At 49.9% G+C, this 20547-nt stretch overlaps 10 protein-coding genes across 10 annotated transcripts; 6 read left to right on the top strand and 4 right to left on the bottom strand.

Moving 5' to 3' along the window:
* Positions 1 to 251: 251 nt before the first annotated feature.
* N7498_002168 (Nitrilotriacetate monooxygenase component A/pristinamycin IIA synthase subunit A) lies at positions 252 to 533 on the top strand (the record flags this gene model as incomplete). Its single annotated transcript, XM_058449230.1, has 1 exon — positions 252 to 533. One exon carries the CDS (start codon positions 252 to 254, stop codon positions 531 to 533), a length of 282 nt encoding a protein of 93 aa, XP_058311574.1.
* Positions 534 to 819: 286 nt separating this feature from the next.
* On the top strand, positions 820 to 1902 carry N7498_002167 (Yip1 domain protein; the record flags this gene model as incomplete). Its single annotated transcript, XM_058449229.1, has 4 exons — positions 820 to 907; positions 985 to 1390; positions 1446 to 1595; positions 1653 to 1902. 4 exons carry the CDS (start codon positions 820 to 822, stop codon positions 1900 to 1902), a joined length of 894 nt encoding a protein of 297 aa, XP_058311573.1.
* Positions 1903 to 2902: 1000 nt separating this feature from the next.
* N7498_002166 (uncharacterized protein) lies at positions 2903 to 3679 on the top strand (the record flags this gene model as incomplete). Its single annotated transcript, XM_058449228.1, has 1 exon — positions 2903 to 3679. The coding sequence occupies one exon, from the start codon at positions 2903 to 2905 to the stop codon at positions 3677 to 3679; it is 777 nt and encodes a 258-aa protein (XP_058311572.1).
* Positions 3680 to 3803: 124 nt separating this feature from the next.
* On the top strand, positions 3804 to 5026 carry N7498_002165 (uncharacterized protein; the record flags this gene model as incomplete). Its single annotated transcript, XM_058449227.1, has 4 exons — positions 3804 to 4019; positions 4082 to 4508; positions 4563 to 4870; positions 4928 to 5026. 4 exons carry the CDS (start codon positions 3804 to 3806, stop codon positions 5024 to 5026), a joined length of 1050 nt encoding a protein of 349 aa, XP_058311571.1.
* Positions 5027 to 5824: 798 nt separating this feature from the next.
* Positions 5825 to 7202, bottom strand: N7498_002164 (uncharacterized protein; the record flags this gene model as incomplete). The annotated part of the gene is made up of 2 exons (XM_058449226.1): positions 5825 to 5860; positions 5910 to 7202. 2 exons carry the CDS (start codon positions 7200 to 7202, stop codon positions 5825 to 5827), a joined length of 1329 nt encoding a protein of 442 aa, XP_058311570.1.
* Positions 7203 to 8269: 1067 nt separating this feature from the next.
* Positions 8270 to 8929, bottom strand: N7498_002163 (putative telomere-associated RecQ helicase; the record flags this gene model as incomplete). The annotated part of the gene is made up of 1 exon (XM_058449225.1): positions 8270 to 8929. One exon carries the CDS (start codon positions 8927 to 8929, stop codon positions 8270 to 8272), a length of 660 nt encoding a protein of 219 aa, XP_058311569.1.
* Positions 8930 to 9100: 171 nt separating this feature from the next.
* N7498_002162 (uncharacterized protein) lies at positions 9101 to 9852 on the bottom strand (the record flags this gene model as incomplete). The annotated part of the gene is made up of 2 exons (XM_058449224.1): positions 9101 to 9683; positions 9758 to 9852. The coding sequence occupies 2 exons, from the start codon at positions 9850 to 9852 to the stop codon at positions 9101 to 9103; spliced, it is 678 nt and encodes a 225-aa protein (XP_058311568.1).
* Positions 9853 to 12418: 2566 nt separating this feature from the next.
* On the top strand, positions 12419 to 13961 carry N7498_002161 (Hexose transporter; the record flags this gene model as incomplete). Its single annotated transcript, XM_058449223.1, has 4 exons — positions 12419 to 12723; positions 12775 to 12975; positions 13108 to 13442; positions 13525 to 13961. 4 exons carry the CDS (start codon positions 12419 to 12421, stop codon positions 13959 to 13961), a joined length of 1278 nt encoding a protein of 425 aa, XP_058311567.1.
* A 1056-nt stretch (positions 13962 to 15017) lies between these two features.
* N7498_002160 (Trans-aconitate 2-methyltransferase) lies at positions 15018 to 15815 on the bottom strand (the record flags this gene model as incomplete). The annotated part of the gene is made up of 1 exon (XM_058449222.1): positions 15018 to 15815. The coding sequence occupies one exon, from the start codon at positions 15813 to 15815 to the stop codon at positions 15018 to 15020; it is 798 nt and encodes a 265-aa protein (XP_058311566.1).
* A 983-nt stretch (positions 15816 to 16798) lies between these two features.
* N7498_002159 (ATP-dependent 3'-5' DNA helicase) lies at positions 16799 to 20314 on the top strand (the record flags this gene model as incomplete). The annotated part of the gene is made up of 1 exon (XM_058449221.1): positions 16799 to 20314. The coding sequence occupies one exon, from the start codon at positions 16799 to 16801 to the stop codon at positions 20312 to 20314; it is 3516 nt and encodes a 1171-aa protein (XP_058311565.1).
* Positions 20315 to 20547: the final 233 nt, after the last annotated feature.

Genomic DNA, 20547 nt, shown 5'->3' with positions numbered 1-20547 from the left:
TACACCCTGAATACACGCCATATCGTCGACGCTTCGTCCCAGAGAACTCCATTCATACTCCAAGCAGGTACCTCTCCTGCCGGATCAGCCTTTGCGTCAACCCACGCGGAACCCACCTTCGTTTCCTAGACTCCTTGCTCAAAACCAGCAAAGTCGTCCCCAAGTAGACACCCCGGGTGGTTGCTGAGAAGGCGGCTATCGGTGGTCTTGGTCCCGTTGCCATTGGAAGCCCTACTATTGTTGCAGATGAGATGGAGCGCTGGATCCGTGGTGCGGACCTGGATGAATTCAATATCGGCTATGTCACCACGCCAGGAACCTTTGAGGATTTGATTGACCTCGTACTCCCGGAGTTGAGGAAGCGTGGGCTCTATCTAGAGCCTTCGGATTCATCGGATGCACCGCTTTCTCTCCAGGAGAAGGTGTATGGAAAGGGCCCAAAGGTGCTTGGAGAAGACCACCCGGGCAGCCAGTATAAGTATGACGTGTACCAGGAAGAGGCACCGTATGTCGAGGGCCTCGAAGCTGCTTAGATATTATTACATGAGACCGACAGCTCGATCGATCGATAAATTGAACTATGTTTGGTAGAATCTAAAGGATCTAAGGGTTGAAACAGCCGTTTCACGCCCCGTAGGCGGTGACCCACCGTGCAATGCGAAGTGCCACTCTAGCCTTTCCGGGACAGCTTGGCCATCAACAACTGCTTCAACCTCCTCCAAACACTTTGGGCTTTGTGTCTCTGCTCCTCGCTTAGGAGGCGATGCTCCTGCAATAAACTCTTTCTTAACTCGCGTCAACAAACACACCACCCGAACCATGGCGAGCGTGCAATACGGCCATTCTCAGGTCGACCTGCATGACGACGAGTCGCTTCTTGACGATGACCTGATAGAGGCCGACCATGGTCAGTTCTTTCTACAATTCTTATCTACTTGTCGCTTGCGTCTGCTCCTCATTGCTAACCTGCTACTCGCCTTGTAGACATCGAGGCCGATGATCCCCTGCACGACACCTCCGACACAGCCCCTCTACGCGGCAACATTGAAGACTCCAACTCCAGGGGTCGTGGATCTGGATATGGCAACTACCTGACCTCTTCCATCCCAGGCGAAGACCGCCGTTCAACTCAAAACACCATCGACGAGACCGTCTGGGCGACCCTGTCGCGCGACCTGGTCGCCGTGTGGGAGAAGATGCGCCAGGTGCTGTACCCAAAGTACTTGCTGGGCGGTATAATGCAGCGTGGTGGAAGTGGCATCAGCGATGCTGAAAGAGGCGAGGCCTCTGGATTCGGCCGCAACCTGCGCGGGCTCGTGGGACGCTGGCCGGATGCCGACGTGGTCCTGCAGGGTGGCATGAGTGAGGGATTGCGCGACTGGGATCTTTGGTACGTGATATCTGGACTCGGGGGTTGTTATTGGCTTGCACTAACGATGGCATAGGGGCCCGCTTATCTTCTGCTTGGTTCTGAGCTTGTTCCTGTCGATGGCTCACGGAGACCAATCGTCCCTGGTCTTCTCGGGTGTCTTCTGTATTGTCTGGATCGGAGAAGCGGCCGTTACTCTCCAGATCAAGCTTCTAGGTGGCAAGATGTACGTTTTACTCCAATTCCCGGCTGTCATTGTGATATACTAACAGTACCTATCCAGTTCCTTCTTCCAGTCGATCTGTATCATCGGTTACACGCTCTTCCCGCTTGTTATCGCCGCACTTCTCAGTGCACTTGGTCTCCCCACAATCGCCAGAATACCAGTTTATCTGGTGCTGGTGGCATGGTCGTTGGCTGCAGGCGTCAGCATCTTGGGTGGCTCGGGAATTGTTCGGAATCGTGTGGGCATTGCTGTGTACCCGCTCTTCATGTTCTATATCGCGATTGGATGCCTCTGTTTCATTAGTTAGAGTACAAGTGGTATCTTGCGCTCTCCGGGATCGAGGAAATCCCTCGGCCTGTCTTGTTGGAGTCGAACTCCAGCAAATCATCTCAACAATTCCCCATTGGATACCTGTATACATACCTGTCAATGTATGAGAACAATTTGCAGCAGAATTTCCAAGTACGCTCTGGAATTAGCAGCCTTGGTAACGAGGTTTAGGTTGTTGGCCTCTTGGGGAAGTTGACTAGACGAGCTGAAGCTGCTTTTAAGATAGGAGGCGTTGATCTGCGATGTCTGTTTTGGGCTTCTGATAATGGCTACACCTCAATATCTCGAGTGAAACCACGGTTTATGTGATGAAGTTGACCATCATTGCTACAAAAGACAACCCAGGTCTATCGGTAGCTTACCATCGGGCCATGCTGTATCTTGAATCAATTGGCTGGTGGGCGGTCTTTCACGGGTATTAGATATGGTGATTGATTGGGCCTAAATGCTTGCACATGCAGGCATCTTATTGTGAAACGCCTCTGGTAGCGAGAAAGCTTTAACCATATTCGAGAATATATTTGATTTTTATAGCCTGGAGGGAGAGGAGCATAAAGTGAACCGTAGATGACGATTAAATGAATGTCGCATGACTTGTTTGCTATTCTAGTATCGTTTGCTGCTTGCGGCAATGCCTAGGTACTTCATTCTGCATAAGTGGCTGGCTATTGCTCTACACACTATTTATTATCGATTTGGTGATTTTGTGAACTATTGAACTATCCATCCCTTCATTATGGTCATATTATCCTAAGTTTGCTAGCGCCTGCTGTTGTTTATTCGCTGCGGGGCCGAGCGGTGACCGGGGCTGCGTGTATCCTGGGATATTCCTCCTCTCGTTCACATCTTTCCTCCTAGATAGTACCCAAGCTTGCTTGAGTAGATCTTAATCCCATCTTCGAGTTTTTTCTTTTGTCTTTACATCAAACTTTTCATTCAAACTCTGCGGGAATCAGACATACCCACCTGAGTCAACAATGGGGTCGCCGCACTCTGACGACGGCGGTGAGCGCCCGGTCCGCAAGCAACTCTCCAAAGCGTCGATCGAGCCCACCCCGCAAGACTCAGTTAAGGAGAACACTAGTGGTCGCAAGCGCTCCTTTGAAGAGTCCCGCGACACCGCGGAAGACTATCACGAAGACGGCCAGGTCCGGAAGAAGCGATCACGGGAGAGCACTCCGGAGGAGCCCCAGCAGAAGCAGGCCGGCAGCAAGAACGAAAGCGCTGGTCCCCAAGAAGTGAGTACTCCCGTTTCCTCCCTTTCTCGCACAGTCTTCCTCGACGCCGAGGGCCAAGAAACTGTGTTCGATCACACCCAGAAGACTCCCGGGCTCGATCAACCCAACGACCTCCCTGAATGTGACGAATACCATTGGACCAGGGCATTGGAGGAGCGCGAAAAGCTCATTGAGCGGCGGTGGCAAGATGTCCATCATCGCGACAAAGTCCTCCAGAATCACGAGAAGTGGTATGGGGAGTGTGTTGACGGCTTCGACGCTTCGAAGAGTGCCCTCAAGGTGCGCTCGCGGGTGATGGACAAGCGTGAGAGGATGGCTACATCGCGCGAGAAGATGGCTACGCAGCGGGAGAAGGCAGTTGCCATCCGCGAAATGCTAGTCCGAATTCGCGAAGAGAAGGTGCAGAAGCTCGAACACGAGCTGCTGGAAGAGACCGTCAAATTCGAGCCCAACCCCTCACCCGAGCCCTGGGAGACTTCTGACCTCGAAAGCACTTCTGGAATCGAAGGCAACTGAGACTGGGAACAGACCCGAAGAACATGGCGGACAATTCCTAAAGGAACATCATTAACAAAAACCCTCCTAAACACAGGATTCATCCGCGACAAAACAAACCCCCACCTCCACCTCCAACGTCACGATGCCGTCCGACGATCACTCCACCCAAGTCCCCAAGAAGAAGCGGAGCCGAGAACAACTCGATGTGAACTCTTCCCACGAGACCGAAGCGGTTGCCGAATCAGTCCAGAAGCCTGCCCAGGCCGAGCCTTCCGAAGAGAAGTCCACCGACCCGAAAGAACCGGAGAAGAAGCGACACCGGGACGGCTCGCAGGAGCAGGATACCAAGACTGATAAGGTTGGTTCATGTTGCTCCTTCTCTCGCTTAACTTTGCAGTCACTCACCATTATTCGTCTTAGGGTTTCGCGGGGAGTGCATTCGCAACGTCTACACTTGCTGCCTTCGCCGGCTCCGATAAATCCCCCTTCGGCTCCATTGGAGCATCGACTCCGTCTGTTTTCAAGCCCGCCGACTCCAATAAGTCAAGTTTCCCTTCTGCATCTGGGGGTTCTGGCTTTGGTACCTTTGGAAATGGGTTCTCTGGAGTTGGCGGCGGGTTTGGAGCGGCAGCAAAGACTGGTGGCCTCACCAGCTTCGCATCACCCAGCGCCCCCACTACTTTCGGTGAGACCAAGCCCGCCACACTTGGTGAGGCCAAGTCCACGACGCTCGGTGCCGAAGAGTCCAAGGACAAGGACGAGGAGAGCGATAAGGACGACGGTGAGGATGAAGACAACAGCACTTTCGAGGCTGAGAAGACCGATGAGCGATTCTACGAACAGACCAGTATGAAATTCCCTTTGGTTGAAACCCAACACACCAATCTAACCTGCTGTACAGTGGAAACCGGCGAGGAAGAGGAAATCACCTTCTTCTCATCCAAGTCCAAGTTGTTCAACTTCTTGGATGGCGAGTGGAAAGAACGTGGTATCGGTACCTTCAAGCTGAATGGCCGCAAGAGCTCTACCGACCCTGAAAAGATCTTCTCCCGCATGATCATGCGCGCCGACGGCAACATGCGTGTCATGTTGAACAGCTCTCTCTTTCGTGGTATGAACTACGGAGATTCCAAGAACGAATGCCCGACCAGCAAGCAAATTCTCCTGGCCGGCGTCGAGAATGGCCGAACTGTCCCTCTCTTGCTGCGTGTAAGTCAATTCGACCCCTTTGGTCGTTGTCCATGGATGTACTGACACTCCAAACAGTTCTCGAACGCTGAAGCAGCCGAGAGGCTCTGGACGGAAATTGGAAAGTGCATCAAGAATCTGCCCGGTGACGAAGAAGAGGACAACAAGGAGCATTAGATGATACAATCTCGTTTATGTGGAAGAAGTACACTGGAGGGTTCGGAGCATACGGAGTTTACGCGTTCACTATAAGTGAGCGATGTCTGATTATTAGCGATGACGAATCTCATCTGTTTGAGTACTCATGATTTTGCGTTCCTAATTCAAACGTAATGTAGTTCACGGTAACACGGCCGCCTCAGGAAGCGATCGGCTCCCGGATCATAGGTTGAGTTAGTCTATAAAGTCCTACTAAGGCCTAATTGTGTTCTTCCTAATTGAGAGAATCAATTTCGCTGCCGGAGTCATATTGTGCTTCCACATAGCATTCATCACTGTCGTCGCAACCCGCAATCCAGTCATCATTATATATTGGCTCAGAAGGCGGCTTTCCTTCATGGTTTGCCAGGACCCAACGAAAAACTTCCAACGACGCTTCGCGTGATGCATCTTGCGACAAAGACAGAGGAATATTCGGATATTCCAAGCCGTCATTTTGTTGAGGTTGCGCATAAGAGATTCGTTGGAATTGACTAGGGTCCCCTCGCCAAAATCCCGGATCATTCAATGAAGAGCCACCTTGTAATTGCCAAGTCCAATAGGCGTAGGCTAAATGGTGTCTTGGACATGATTGGTGTACTCGGACTCGTAGCGCGCAATTCTTTTCGGCTGTAACTCCGACTGGATGCCACGGTGAAAAAGGAAGGCTGTTGTAGTAGAGACCATCATCCTCTGGTACTGGGAGATACAAAAGCCTCCAGGCATCGACTCTTCTTATGACGTAGTTCCCTGAGGCATCAGCGTGAAAATATGGCCCTACGCCTGGAAGGTCCATGAAAGATTGCGGAGAACCTGTCCATGGAAAGCCGTTAGGGTCAAGAGGAGGAGCCCCGCTACGAACAGAGTCGAGTATCCTCGGCACAAGGCCGCTTAGAGCAGCTCCAATCCAAAGGGCCGAAAGTCGAGGACGACGCTTGCCACACATAAGAGCAATCATCTCATGATATCGTCCCGGTTTCTCGGATATTCGAGAGGCTTTTGGAATTTCCTCCAAAACGGGATGCAACCATGCACTAACAAGGCTGCATGGAATATCGGGCTCCCAGAATGAACCACAAAGACTTGACATCACAACGCTGTGGTTACAACTCAGGGCCATGAAAAAAGGGAGGTCATTGCTCACGGAGAGATATTCGTTGATCGACTGCCTTTCCGAAGGTTGACCAACCTGACCTTGAGTCACCGTTGGCAATGGCAATTCGATGGTTACCTCAAGTTGTTTATGCGTGGGGAATGTCAGGGCTGCAGAAAGAGCTGCAAGGAATTGCTTCCCCAAGTCATGCAAAGAACAGAATTGAGCGAGAAGTCTCAAGGCAGCCGGCGACGAAGGAGGGTAGCAGACAGCAGAGGCTAGGTTGCGAGAGCCGACATCCTGCCAAACAACGCTAAAGTCCGGGGACTCGTCTAGAGAAAGTGACCAAGGCGCATAGTAAACTTCACCCTCTTTTTTTAATATAGATGCTCTCCATCCTTGCTTGGGAGCTAAGATAGCCGCCCACCATCGAGCAGTGCTCTCATCAACCTTGCCAATGTCGATTTCAATAGAGGTTGCGCCTTCTGTCTTTCGATCTGTCACATCATGATGCTGCCAACACGCAGTCGAGCTCGTGTAAGATACTTCTGCTCCGTCCTGTGGCTGCAACTCAACTAGGCGACTAGAGAGGATATAAGCCCAGGCAAGCGAAAGGATCCCAGTGAGATTCGGGGGCTTCCGGCTATCCCTTCCATTTACTCGAAATTGTTCAAAACATTTGCCGGTTAAGTGACAGGCGATGGGAGACTGAATCCCCATCAAGAGAGCTGCTTGGACTTCTTTCGTTGTGTCGTGGGCATTGCATCTCTCCGTCTCGGTGGGACGCATTGTGGATGATGCCGCTGTCAAGATCGCTTTTGTGCTGGAGTCTGAGATCAACACTTCATAAAGCGCAAGTTGGCTAGCTGGCAAGGCGGGAACTTTGCCTAGGATATCTTGTGGTAAAATTGTTTCAAAAGGGCCATCGTTGCCAAGATGAGCAATAGCTTCGTCCGCAAGCGCATACCAGTATTTTCGAGCTTCGTCTGTCGCGATGTGTAATTGCGAAGGAGGTAGTTGAAGTCGATCTTCGCTACTTTCAATGTAAAATATCGAGGTCATGGTGCTTTTGCATATTTGAGCCTTTTTTTCCCCCTTCAAAATAAATCAAAAAAGGTTCAAGAAACAAAATTAAGAGATTTGGATGTCTCGCAAGGGGAAGAACGTAGGTATATCTTTGTCGGAACAAGTGCAGCAGCGGAGATCGGATATTGATTAACGTATTTCCCGGTTGACCTGCGCACACCGCCTACTACTGTATTTTGAATTAGGATTTTTTCCACCTAAACGCTATAATATATTGAAAACCCTATCGAGTTTTATATGAATTGATCTTATGCCCTATATCTCCACACCTAGAACACTTTGGTTGAGCACGTTTGGCTAGTAGAGGTAGTAAAGTAGGCTGTTGAACGGCTGTAGGTGTAGGCGATTTAACGCGCTCTATAGCCTATGTAGGAGGCTGTAGAATCTATGCGGCCTCAGCGACTGTTAGGCTACCTAGATATGCTATCTGCCTAGTTGATCGTGCGCGTTTCTGCCGCTTTTTCTCATTATACGCGCGTAGATCACTAACTTCCTTAACTTAGGACTTTCACTATTTATAAATTATAATTAAGGTATAAGGTAAGACGTCCTAGAAGACTTACGTCTAGCCGTTAACTATTTCTATAAACTCCTTATATACCTAAAGCCACTCTTTATTCTATTTTTAAGCTATATATAGTAAAGTACTTAAAAGGCGCCTTTTAATCTTCTAGGAAAGTGTGATATAATTTAGTTTTATAATATATCTCCTGAAACCCCTGCTCGTTCTATTGTGATGGATCGCATGGTTTAGTATACTGGTGTGTGATGGTGTGTGATGGAAACCCTAACACCGTCCGGTCGCACCCCATTAAAACAATTAACCTATTTTTGGATCCCTGCAACAACCCTTTAACGCTAAGTGATGGGCTTTAAATTCGGTCAAATTGCGCGGGCAATTCTGGATTACAATTGACCGAACTTTGATAGGGATCCGATCAAAAAAACCCTACTGGAATCTAGATGGGCATTTCTACTGGTATGTACAAATGGGCTCCCATAGTTAACGAAACCCTAGCCTACTGGGATGAACTGCACCCCACTTACCCCCCCCCCCCCCATGGGATAGGCTGGCCCCCAGTAATATGGACCAGAAGTAGAAGCCAATGAAGAAATCGGTCTACCTGCTGCAGATAGTTATCCACCGCGGATAGACGCCAGACAACCTGTATATCATGCTTCCGAATTTCAAGAAACTCCCCGCGTAACGAGTCACTTTGCAGGAGCCGGTCCATGAGCCACCGCTCCCCGTTGACGGTAAGTATATCACGGTTGCGTCGATCGTGAAGGAAATTCCATCCTCGCTGGTTGTGTGTGAGATTATCTTGTAGCTGATGTAGAGATAGTAGCGGAACCACAGTCTCTCGCTCCTCATCTTCATGAAGTAAGAAAAGTTGCTCTAGATCAGATTGAGCCAAAGTCACCCGAGTCCGGGCAAAGCGCTGAAAGTCCGTCATGGTTAGGCGTAGCCCCTTATAGCTCAAGGTTTGCTCGTCATCACTCCAGTAGATATAGCCCAAGCTACTCGTATTGTTCTGGATCTTTTTGCCGTACGTACGTAGACGGCTGATCCAGCCAAAGGGGGCCCGGACTCCATACAGTAGGAACCGCTCACGCATATCATCCAGCGTATCTGCTGGGTGGGCGATAAGGCCATCATCGGCCATCTGGACCGCCTGCTCCACCACTAGCATCAAGGCCATCTTTACGAGAGCCGATAGATAGCTGGTATAGCCGTATGGTTCCCAAAATGTCTAACGCTCGACATCCACACCGAGAACAGCAAGGAAGCCAATAACAGTACTCTCAAATAGATCCCCCTTGAGCGGGTGATCGAGCAAAGCAATCGAGAGTGCGAGACAGGCATAATCTAGCTAATCCCAGACTGCTGGGGATTGCTCCGCCAACAATTGCGTTTCAAGGTCCTCCATCTGGTCTAATTTGGTAAATTGACTGGTCGTCAACTGGTGGCGCAGGATGATCGCTTGATCCGGGCGACTACTGCGGTAGGCAAAACAGATTAGGCGCTGCCATACCTGCTGGTACCGGGCGTATGTACAGGGCTTCAGATCCACTAGAATCGGTCGTTCCCAAATCCTCGGACGTGAGACAAAGCTGTTGATTCGGATTTGGTCAAACTCGTTAATCCGCCGGTCCTGGATAGTGTGATATACACGCTTGATCAATCGTTCCACACTCTGCGCGAACGCGGCAAGCAGTGGCTCGCGAGAAGAATTAAGAAGCATGCCTAGACTTGCTACTTCAGAAAAGCTGTGACCTTGAAGGTACTTCGGCCACTGGGTGAGCTCTAGCCATGGCGATACTTTAGTGGCATGCTTCTGGGTGGTGATCTGTAGCCCTTGTTCTGCCTCGGCCGACAACCTTTCCTGGAGATCCTGGTTGGCTTGGACCTGAATGAACTCGGCCTCGGACACCGTACCAGCTAGTCGTTGTCGCCTGATCGGAGACGGTACGATCACACTAAAGAAGCCGCTCCCTGAACCGGATACAAAGAATCGCTGACAGCTCACTTATTCTGCAGGGCAGCCATATCAGGCTTAGCTTTGCTAGCACGGCCACGGGGTCGTCGGATCTCCGGATGTATGTGTGCTAGATGGCTACGCATTGTCGTTAATGCTCGTGACACATATGAGCAGCGGGGGCAGCGTAAGCCAGGATAGACAGGAAGACCGGGGATGGGCGCGGAATCGGGTGGAGGGAATTTGCAAGGCTCCGCGTCGGCTCCAGCCAGGGCCGTTTTATCATCTCAGCCAGCGCAGCCTGACGAAGCTCCGCGGTTGTGGCGGCTGGATGGCGTCGGTGATGGTGACGGGAGCACGGACGGATAAGCCCGTCGGCCAATCAGGCGTCGAATAATTCCAGTGAGGGCTGATCTGTTCATGTACTAGGGTATAGGTGAGAAGCTTATTACACCACAACTAAGTAGTCTATAAAATATTAAAGAACTTTTTTGTGCTACCATAGTTCGTATCTTTTCGGTGGTGTAAAGTTTCCTCAAGAAAATGGCGATTGTGGTTGTGAATAGAACCTGGGTTTTACTTAATATAAGATAGCAAGAGATATTCAATTTCAGTGTGCTTGATCGGTGGGAGGGTGGAAAACCCTTGTCGGGGTTGACAAAAGAAACGTAAAATAAGAAGCCCTTAATAAGAGTGCGAACAGTGCATTGTGTTCGAAGACAGGATTAGGACGTCATGCTCTGAAACAAACGTATATACATAGGTTAAACTACCCTGCACGACTGACCCGAGTTACTAGTACTGCTGTCGTCTCACTATCCGACTGTGGGAGGGAGTACCCTTTCTACCGAGCTACCTCCGTCTCGAAACTCCCTTGCCGCACCTGCCTTTTCTACCCTGTATGTTTTGCTTTACATGCGCGATCATGGCCCTGAACGTGATATAAAACCTATGGTCGCCACCGTCAGTCGCCTACACGTAGGAAGACGGCATCGCGCGAGGTATTATGCGTGCTTTTCTTTTAATTCACTGACTTTCTTGAACTCTATTCTGACAAACTTCATCCTATTCGTGGTCCTGGGCGCCACTGACGGCAAGACAAGTAGCACCAGACCCGTAGCCGCCATTTACTCCGCCACACTCGTATGATATTTCAAGCCATGGACTTCATCTATGTAGTTCCTCCGTCATCTGAAAACTGAACTAGGGACGCAAAAGGTGCTACTTCCCGCGGGTCCGTCGCTGGTGCCCTCCCCACAATGCCACTTGCCTTGAATTTTGAGTCGTTTCAGGGCTTACGGCGCGCGGTAGCGCGTGTCACTAGTACGCTGCCCCCTTGCAAAAAAAGTAGGATCCCAGGACACGTGGTGTATATAGATCTGTACGAGTAGCTGCCTGTTAGACAGCCACTCCGCTAGACAGCAGGCAGATGAGCTGCTGCAACTACAAATAGCTAGATTTTTCCATATAGACCAATCATCACACTTGTACCATAATCTGGGGTTTAACTTTTATTTGCGAGGGGTCAGGGGAAATGACGCCATCCAGCCATCCATACTATATGGTAACAGACTGATTGACACGGAGACTAATGGGAATTCAGAGGGGACGACAAAGCTATGTAACCTCAAAATGGTTCCCACTGTCGCAGCAAAATTCCTACTCGCGGAGAGAGAATCCTGTCAAATGCCCGATCGCCCGTTCCGGCACTGTGGAGCCACCTGGTTTGCTGCGACCCCGCGCAATGATGTAAGTAGTCTGACTGCAGATGTAACTGAGACCCACAAACTTGCCACCTGGATTCTGCCGGTTCTATCTTGCCTATCTAGCCACTAGGACCTCTCAGACCACCATATCGGTTGTCTAGGTAGGCAGGCGGTCAGTTGGTAGGTAAAGGGTGGGTCTCAGTTATATCTGCAGTCAGGCTGTATCCTTCGGCGAAGCCTTTCCTGTGGTCAACACCCTTCATTTTCGCATTTTGAGTATTCTAGTGAACGTGCCGTATGTTCTATGTGCGCGCCTCGTAATCCTTATTTTATCTTCTTTCTGGGATTGTCAAACACGAGAATCTGAGGTTTGAGAATCTGTACGGTGCTTTGGTAGATACAAGCCTTCATTTAGCTTTTAACGACGTCGCCCTGTTATAAGTGGAATAACCTGAAACCTTGACACTGTTGGGTCTTCCCGCCTTATCCGATATAGCCTATGGAGTAGTGCAAGACGTAGTGTCTGAAGAGATTTGCTCAGCAACTGTTCAATTCCTATTGTATTTTAAACAAGTCTTTGGGTATCAAATCTTAATTATTTCTGAATATTATCGGCAATCAATACATCAATATGACCATAATTCCAGAATCGACTTTCGTTTCAAGAAGCGGGTACATAGAAAAGGGCGGACTTTCTTCGGAGTGCGGAGAATGGGGTGATCAGACTTCCGCCTTCTCCATTTTTTTTGGATTTGAAAGTCCAATTCCTCCTCACGGCCAATGACGAGATACCTGCATTCAGGTTATCGATGATACAGGCCGAGTGCGCGTGACCCGAGCCATCTTCCCTGCTTACCCCGCATATAATACATGGCTCTGGTACTGCCATCCTATAAAGAAGGGCTTCCGCTCAATGCTTCCACAAAAGCTTGATTTACAAGTGGGACGTGGATCGACTAGCGCGACATTAGCAGATTGCTTGCTTCAATATTGAAACGACGAAGGTATGCGTATCAAAGACAATATCTATACGATAACTGCTATTGCAGTTGTGGGGGGCGGTTTATTTGGCTTTGATATTGCCTCTGTTTCTGCTCAATTGAGCGAAAACTCTTACAAATGTTACTTTAACCAAGGGCCTGATGGTCCCCCTTTCAACGATAAGGCAAACTGCAGTGGGCCCAAATCCCTGGTTCAGGGAGGAATCACCGCCGCTATGGCGTACGGGTCATGGTTGGGTTCCTTGCTTTCAGGGGCCCTTTCTGACCGGTTTGGTCGAAAAACGTCGATCATGGTCGGCTGCATAATTTGGTAAGTATCATTTTTGCTGCATTTTCTCCGCAATTTTGACGCATTTTTCAGGATCGTCGGATCCACTATCATTTGCGCATCGCAAACGATTGCGATGCTCATTGTGGGGCGCATTATTAATGGCATTGCCGTTGGTATAGAGTCCTCGCAGGTCCCAGTTTATATATCCGAGATATCTCCGCCATCATTACGTGGTCGTTTTGTTGGTGTTCAACAATGGGCAATTACGTGGGGCATCTTAATTATGTACTAGTAAGTTAATTTCATGTTTGCAAACCCACTATCGTCATTATGTGTTGCGTGGAATACAGTTCTGATATTTTTCGCGACAAGTGTCTCATTTGGGTGCGCTTATATTGGAGGCCAGACCTCTCATAACTACAGTACAGCGTCATGGCGTATTCCTTGGGGCCTTCAAATGGTCCCAGCGATCCTACTCTTTTTTGCCATGATGCTCCTTCCAGAATCACCTCGTTGGCTTGCAAGAAAGGATCGTTGGGAAGAATGCCACAATGTTTTGGCTCGTGTCCACGCTTCGGGTGACGTGAACCATCCTTTCGTTCAATACGAATTGCAGGATATCAAGGATATGTGTGAATTCGAACGCCAGCACAAGGATGCCACCTATTTTGATCTTTTTCGACCTCGCATGATCCACAGAACAATCACGGCACTTTTCATGCAAATATGGTCTCAATTAACCGGCATGAACGTCATGAGTATGTAAACCCGTCGTGCTCGTGCTTCTAGTCAAACCGTTGGTTTCTTTGACCGGTGAACCATTTTCTTACAAATTCACAGTGTATTACATTGCCTATGTCTTTGCCATGGCTGGTTTCAGCGGTAATTCCGGTCTCTTGGCCTCGTCGATTCAGTACATTATCAATGTTGTGATGACTATCCCAGCTCTCATTTGGGTTGATAAATGGGGTCGCCGTCCAACACTGTTGGTCGGGGCAGCTTTCATGGCGGCTTTCATGTATGCCAACGCCGGCATTTTTGCCGCTCATGGGGTTGTTGTACCAGGTGGCATCGATGGTGTCGCTGAGGAATCGATGCAACTCACAGGAGCTGCTGCAAAGGGGGCCATTGCATGCACTTATCTTTTTGTTGCTTCCTTTGCTCCATCCTGGGGGCCAGTGTCGTGGATTTACCCCCCGAACTGTTTCCTCTTCGTCTCCGCGGCAAAGGCGTCGCTGTTTCAACATCCGGAAACTGGGTTTTTAACGCCGCATTAGGCCTCTTTACGCCAACAGCCTTCGCTGTCATCCGTTGGGAAACATATATCATATTTGGGGTTTTCAATACCGTCATGTTTATTCACGTGTTTTTCCTTTTCCCAGAAACAGCTGGAAAAACCCTGGAGGAAACAGAGTCTATGTTTGAAGATCCCCATGGTATCCGATATATAGGTACTCCTGCATGGAAGACCAGAAAGGCAACACAGAGGACTATTCAACTTGAGCATGGGAACATCGAGCCTAAGGGGGTAGAAAGACAGGTGAGCGAAGGCACTGACGCGGTATAGCTCCATCAGGTCCCACCGGGATAAAAATACTGCGAATTTTACGACAGTATTCTTGAAATGCCGATATAAACTGCCCAAAAAACCGTCATTGCTTTAGTAACTTGGCCGAAACAAAAAAGGCCCTGAGACACCAGCTTTGACACAAACAATGGATTTTTTGTTCAAATTTGTTCAAAGGATTAAGGTTGAGTCTCGTCCGGTCTTTCCAAATTGGATTTGATACTGTACACTTATTTTCATTCATTTTCATGCTACAATGTTAGTCAAAACCAATAGCAAAGTCAAGACTAGCTTTTCGCCCAAACCTCAACAAGTATAGTATTAGGTTGAGTGATATACTCTAGACAGGTATATCTCCTCGGATTATCCCATAGAAGGGTGTTGGAAAATCCCCCTCCGGCAAAAAGCCTACATGTAGGTGCCATGGATCGTCTTAGACTTATCCTCAACAAAGGAGCGTCGCCGGAGAGCGGCGGTGATAAAGCTTGCCCGATATCGACATTCGCACTTGGAATTTGACTCGTAGATCGAGACTCCGGTGCAGCTATAGCCTCTTTATTCTTCTACTCTATAAATATATAGTTAGACGGTAGCGACGCAATGTCTTCAATCGTATATAGTAGGTATCCAAGATTAGACCTTCGCCAAAGCCCACGATTGGGCCCAGAGTCCGGGCCCGAGCCCAACCTATAGCCCCCTGTGGGCCCCCAATGGGCCCCCATGCAAGCCCAACTTTTCATAAATTTCACACGCAAAAGACTATACACTATTTCTTAACAGCAACCACAAACAAGCGTGGATAACGCAGCAAGACTCGGCCATCGACAGACACTGGGTACACCGCTTGCAGACGCTTCAAGTACTCCTGCAAGAACCCATTCTTCTCCTCCGGGCCCAAAGGGTCCAAATAAGGCCTCAATCCAGTACCCTTTACCCATTCAATAATAGCTTCATGGCTTTCCAACGCATGATAATAACTGGTGTGGAAGATATCTACCCTCGAGCTAACAGGCTTGAGTTGATCGTAGATTTCCTGTGCCGTCTGGAACGTATCTCTGCCAACCTTCGCCAGTGTAGCAGCCCAAGGCCCATTTTCAGCAGTTTCCCGCATCAGGACATGAGAAGGCTCAGAGAGGTTATCAGGAACTTGAAGGGCGAAGACGCCGCCCGATGGTTGTGTTTTCATTAATCTCTTGATGATCTCGAAGCGTTCGTCTTTCTTGAGCCACTGGAACACGGCATTGGAGTAGAACAAGTCCACCGAGTCTGGAGGGGAATAGGACTCCAAATCTTTCACGGCAAAGTCGCGGTGCGGGAGAGTTGCTTTGGCCTTGCGGATCATGTCCGGCGACGAGTCGATTCCCATTAATTGGGCGTCTGGGTAGCGGGATTCCAGGACTGTGGTGGAGTTTCCTGGGCCGCAGCCTAGGTCGACAATGGTCTTGGGTGCTTGGAGAGGAACCCGGGCAAGTAGGTCGCGAGCTGGCTGGGTGCGTTCATCCTCAAACTTGAGGTATTGCGCGGCGCTCCAATCGTGCGCGGTTTGAGCTCCTTTTGTAGACATGGCTCTGGAAGTTGGTAGTCCTGAGAAAACTCTTTGAGAGAATTGAAACAATCTTCTGGATGATTGAATATGGGACATAGCGACCTGGAGAGAGAAGTGGTTTGTGGAATCGGAGACGCGGTGATATTGGCAGCGGCTCGGTATTTAAGCAGCGCGCCCGGGGCCGGTCATTGGCGGGGGTCAAAGCGGAATGCCTTCCAACGGCGCTGTACGCCTGATCGGCGACGGTCATACTCCTGGACCGGCAGATACTTGTCTTACGTTGCATCATTGAGATTTGAAGATGCCTGATTCGTAATAATCCCAAGGATCGGAAATTCAATGGATCCAAATGGTCATCGGTGAAATGCGGTGGCTCGATCAAAGTGCCGATATTCGGAAGTAAGCGAAGTATGGAAATTGGACGTCCATCACCGGAGTTGAGTCATCGGTGTAATGGCTATTTGATAAAATTTAGGGTATTTCTAGAAATGGTATATCAATGTAGCGGGATGCTGCCAAATCCTTCGAGACTGGCTTAGTCTCTGATCTCTTGCAAAAAAGAGATGCTACTCTTGATTGAGGTGTCTGCAAGAATAATACTGGACAAAAGATCCGCAGTACCCTCCGAAGAGCTATTGATAATGTAACGGGGCTTTCAAATAAAGCCACGAAGAGGTCAGCGTTGTATCGAGACCTAAGCCTTGGAATCCGGGGCCGATTAAACTTGCTCCATACTCCGAATCTACGCGGACAAGGCAACGGTACATCTTTGTATCCCAACTGAGCAATATCTAATTTATGGGCCACTATCAGTAGTCAAAATTAGTTCTGCTTTGATCAAGACAGCTCACCCATTAAATGGCCTCTCGTGTTTCTCAGCCCAATTCACTTACCCAACTTGGTTATATGGTTGGACACACGTGACCTCGCGTTTCCTTCTTCCAACGCCGACATCATCAGATTCAACGCACGCCAAATGGGAACCACGATGGAGCATCGACATGGCAGATTCATCATCAGCCACAGCTCCAAGTTCACTGAAACGAAAACAGAGCAGTGAAGGCGACCCTGGAACTACTAGCCCCGCCACGGCTTCATCCTCAAACGCGTCGCCTCTAGACCCTACCCTCGCGACTGCAGACGCCCCCCTCCACAATGCGCCGGACGCAAAGGAACCAGAGCAATCCTCGAGCAAAAAGAAGAAGACAGCACGGGGCAACAAGTCAACAGCCACAAGTGAGCGGCCCAAGGCGCCCAAGAAGCGAACACCATCTGCGCCATGGCCGGACGAGTTGAAGCGCCTGTCGCAGATTCACCGAGCATTGAATCTCGTGTATACCTTTTGTTGCACGCGCAAACATTTTGCAACCACATTCGATAACATCAAGAAGGCTGTACAGGCCCAACTGGGGCAAGGGCGTGAGCTCACAGTCGAGGATGTGGCAAGGGTGAAAGTCCTAGTCCCACGAGCGGTACGATTCGAATATGTGGATGAAGCAAGTCTGGAGGTTATGACGGTCGGAGACAGAGAAACACTCGAGTATGGACTACATAAGCAACATGGCCTTCCAACAGCGGCGGATACGGCCGAGCCGGAGGTGAATCAGGGCGAGCTGGAAATCAAGAAGGACGTTTTGCTATTCGAGTTCGTGGATGGCGATCTCAAACGCGAAGTACAGCACCCCAAAACTGGAGAGCCATCTAAACCGGTGCGCCGCATGAAGGATGAGGATCTGAAGATGCCGGTCTACAGCCAGAAACAGATGCTGAACTTGATTGAGAAGCGTAATACCAAGTTCTCGGATGCTATAGATGCATTTCTGGTCCGGTGTGAAGATCAAGCTATTGATCCGGTACTGGTTCTGGAACAGGAAAAGGATGTACTCTTGCCTACGCCTCCTGAAAGTGGTATGAACACCCCGACTGTGATCAAGGCTCCAGCAACAATCCCCAAGGAACGAAAGTCTATCGCAGAGATCATTGTGGAGATCCGGCAAATGGAATGGTATCATGCCCAGATCGTACCTGAAGGCCATCGGGTATTTGACGCCCAGGAGCCCATCTATGGCGATTTGTCGTTCCAGCTATCGCAGGATCTCGTCAATGCTTTATACAACACGAGAGGCATCACCCAACTCTATTCGCATCAAGCAGAAGCGATCAATAACTTGTACGATGGCCACCACGTGATTGTTTCGACCTCGACAAGTTCCGGCAAATCACTTATTTATCAAATCCCAATGCTTCACGAGCTGGAAAAGGATCATGAGAGCAGGGGAATGTACATTTTCCCCACCAAAGCTCTGGCTCAAGATCAGAGGCGCAGCATGATGGATTTGTTACAGTACATGAATGGCCTGCAGCATACTATGGTCGAAACATTTGATGGGGACACGCCTATGGGAAGTCGGAACCTCATTCGCGACGAGGCGCGAATCATCTTTACCAATCCAGATATGCTTCACATAACAATCCTGCCGCAGGAGAGTGCCTGGCGCACTTTCTTGAAGAATTTGAAGTTTGTGGTCGTCGACGAGCTACATGTTTACAACGGCTTGTTCGGCTCTCACGTTGCCTTTATCATGCGACGACTTCGCAGGATATGTGCTGCAGTTGGAAATAGGCATGTCAAGTTCATATCCTGCTCTGCCACAGTTGCAAATCCGGAGGAGCACATGAAGTCCATCTTTGGAATCCAGGATGTGAAGCTGATTGACTTTGACGGATCCCCATCAGGTCGAAAGGAGTTCATTTGCTGGAATACACCATTCAAAGACCCTGCAGACCCAACATCTGGGCGTTCCGACAGTGTCTCCGAGACTGCTCGCTTGTTTTGCCAATTGCTCCTGAGAGGCGTGAGAGTGATTGCTTTTTGTCGGATCCGACAGCTATGCGAGGTCCTCCTGCAAGCTGTGCGCAATGAATTCAAAGGTCTTGGAAGACCGGAGGTTGGCAATATGGTAATGGGATATCGCGGCGGATACAGCCCGCAAGACCGGCGTCGGATCGAGAAGGAAATGTTTGAAGGGAAGCTACTGGGGATCGTCGCGACGAATGCTCTGGAATTGGGCGTTGATATCGGGTCTCTAGACGCTGTCATCACCGTGGGATTCCCCTACTCAATCTCCAACTTGCGCCAGCAAAGTGGCCGTGCTGGACGCCGCAACAAAGACTCTCTGTCCGTCCTGGTCGGGGACAGATACCCGACAGACCAACACTACATGCAGAACCCAGACGAGATATTCACTCGACCGAACTGTGAGCTGCAGATCGACCTAGCCAATGAGCTGATCTTGGAAGGGCACGTCCAATGCGCAGCATTTGAAGCACCCATTCGCCCAGACGAAGACCACATTTACTTCACCCAGCAACTCTTCGCCCTCGCAGCAACCCGTCTTGTCAAAGATAGCATGGGATTTTACCACTGCCACGACCGATTTCGACCCCAACCCTCCCGGTGCGTCCCAATTCGCGACATAGAAGAGCAACACTTCGCTGTAATCGACACAACCAACAACCGCAACATCGTCATCGAAGAAGTCGAAGCCTCGCGCGCCATCTTCACCCTCTACGAAGGTGGCATCTTTCTCCACCAAGGCCAAACATACCTCGTCAGAGAACTCAACACCTCGCAATTCTTCGCCCGCGTCGTCCGCGTCCACGTAGACTGGAGCACAATCCAACGCGACTTCACCGACATCGATCCCATCGAAACCGAAAGCATGCGCCTGGTCGGCCACGACCCCGACGCCTCCAGCGCATTCTTCGGCGCTATCCAGGTCCACTCCGCCATCTACGGCTTCTTCAAAATGGACAAACGCGGCCGTGTCCTCGACGCCGTCGCCGTTGATAACCCGCCCATCGACGTCTTCACCAAGGGCATGTGGCTCGATGTACCCAGCCGCGCAATCTCAATTCTAGAATCCCATCACCTCAACATCGCGGCTGCTATTCACGCCGCCGAGCATGCGGTCTTATCTCTCCTGCCTTCATTCGTCATTTCCTCTCCCGGTGACGTCCGTACGGAATGTAAAGTCGCCAAGAAGGAACTTGGCCGTGGTCTCCGTCTTGCTAATGAGGCCTTGCTTTCGAAGGAGGAGATGGCGAGGAAGATGCAGCCGCCTAAGAGGCAACGGCCTGCGAGGTTGACCTTTTACGATGCGAAGGGTGGGAAGTGTGGTTGTGGGATTGCGAGTAAAGCGTTTGAATTTATTGGGTTGCTTTTACGGCGAGCTGTGACACGTATTGAGGCTTGTGAGTGTCTTTCGCCGCAGGGTTGTGTGGAGTGTGTTTGCGATGAAAGGTGTAAGGAGATGAACGTGGTTATGAGTAAAGCTGGTGCGGGTGTGATTCTTAGATGTTTGCTTGGGTGGGATGTCGATGTGGATGCTTTACCTTGGGGTGAGGATGTGAATGGGGGAGAGTTTGGTGGTGGTGGTGGTGGTGAGTTGGCTGGTGGGTTTGAGACGGTTGTTAGAGCTGGGAAGGTGCCGTGGAAGCAGGGGTGTAGCCCTTAGAAAGAAGCAGATGTATAGATGTACATATGCCATCAAAAATGGCCTTGGTTCAACACTATCGGTTCAATGTAGGCGATCAAGCCACAGTATGGAAAAGTCTATATGCCATTTTGAGAGCCGAAGGCTTTCTATGTAAGTATCGAGGGCACGGATGTTTCACAGGGTAGAGAGCCCAAAGGAATGCGATTAATATGTGGGAAATTTTGAACGATCGGGTATAATAAATGTACACA

Source organism: Penicillium cinerascens, assembly GCF_028974065.1.
Source record: "Penicillium cinerascens strain IBT 15544 chromosome Unknown contig_1_segment0_segment0, whole genome shotgun sequence".
Lineage (NCBI taxonomy): Eukaryota > Fungi > Ascomycota > Eurotiomycetes > Eurotiales > Aspergillaceae > Penicillium > Penicillium cinerascens.
This window is presented reverse-complemented; position numbering and strand designations above follow the sequence as displayed.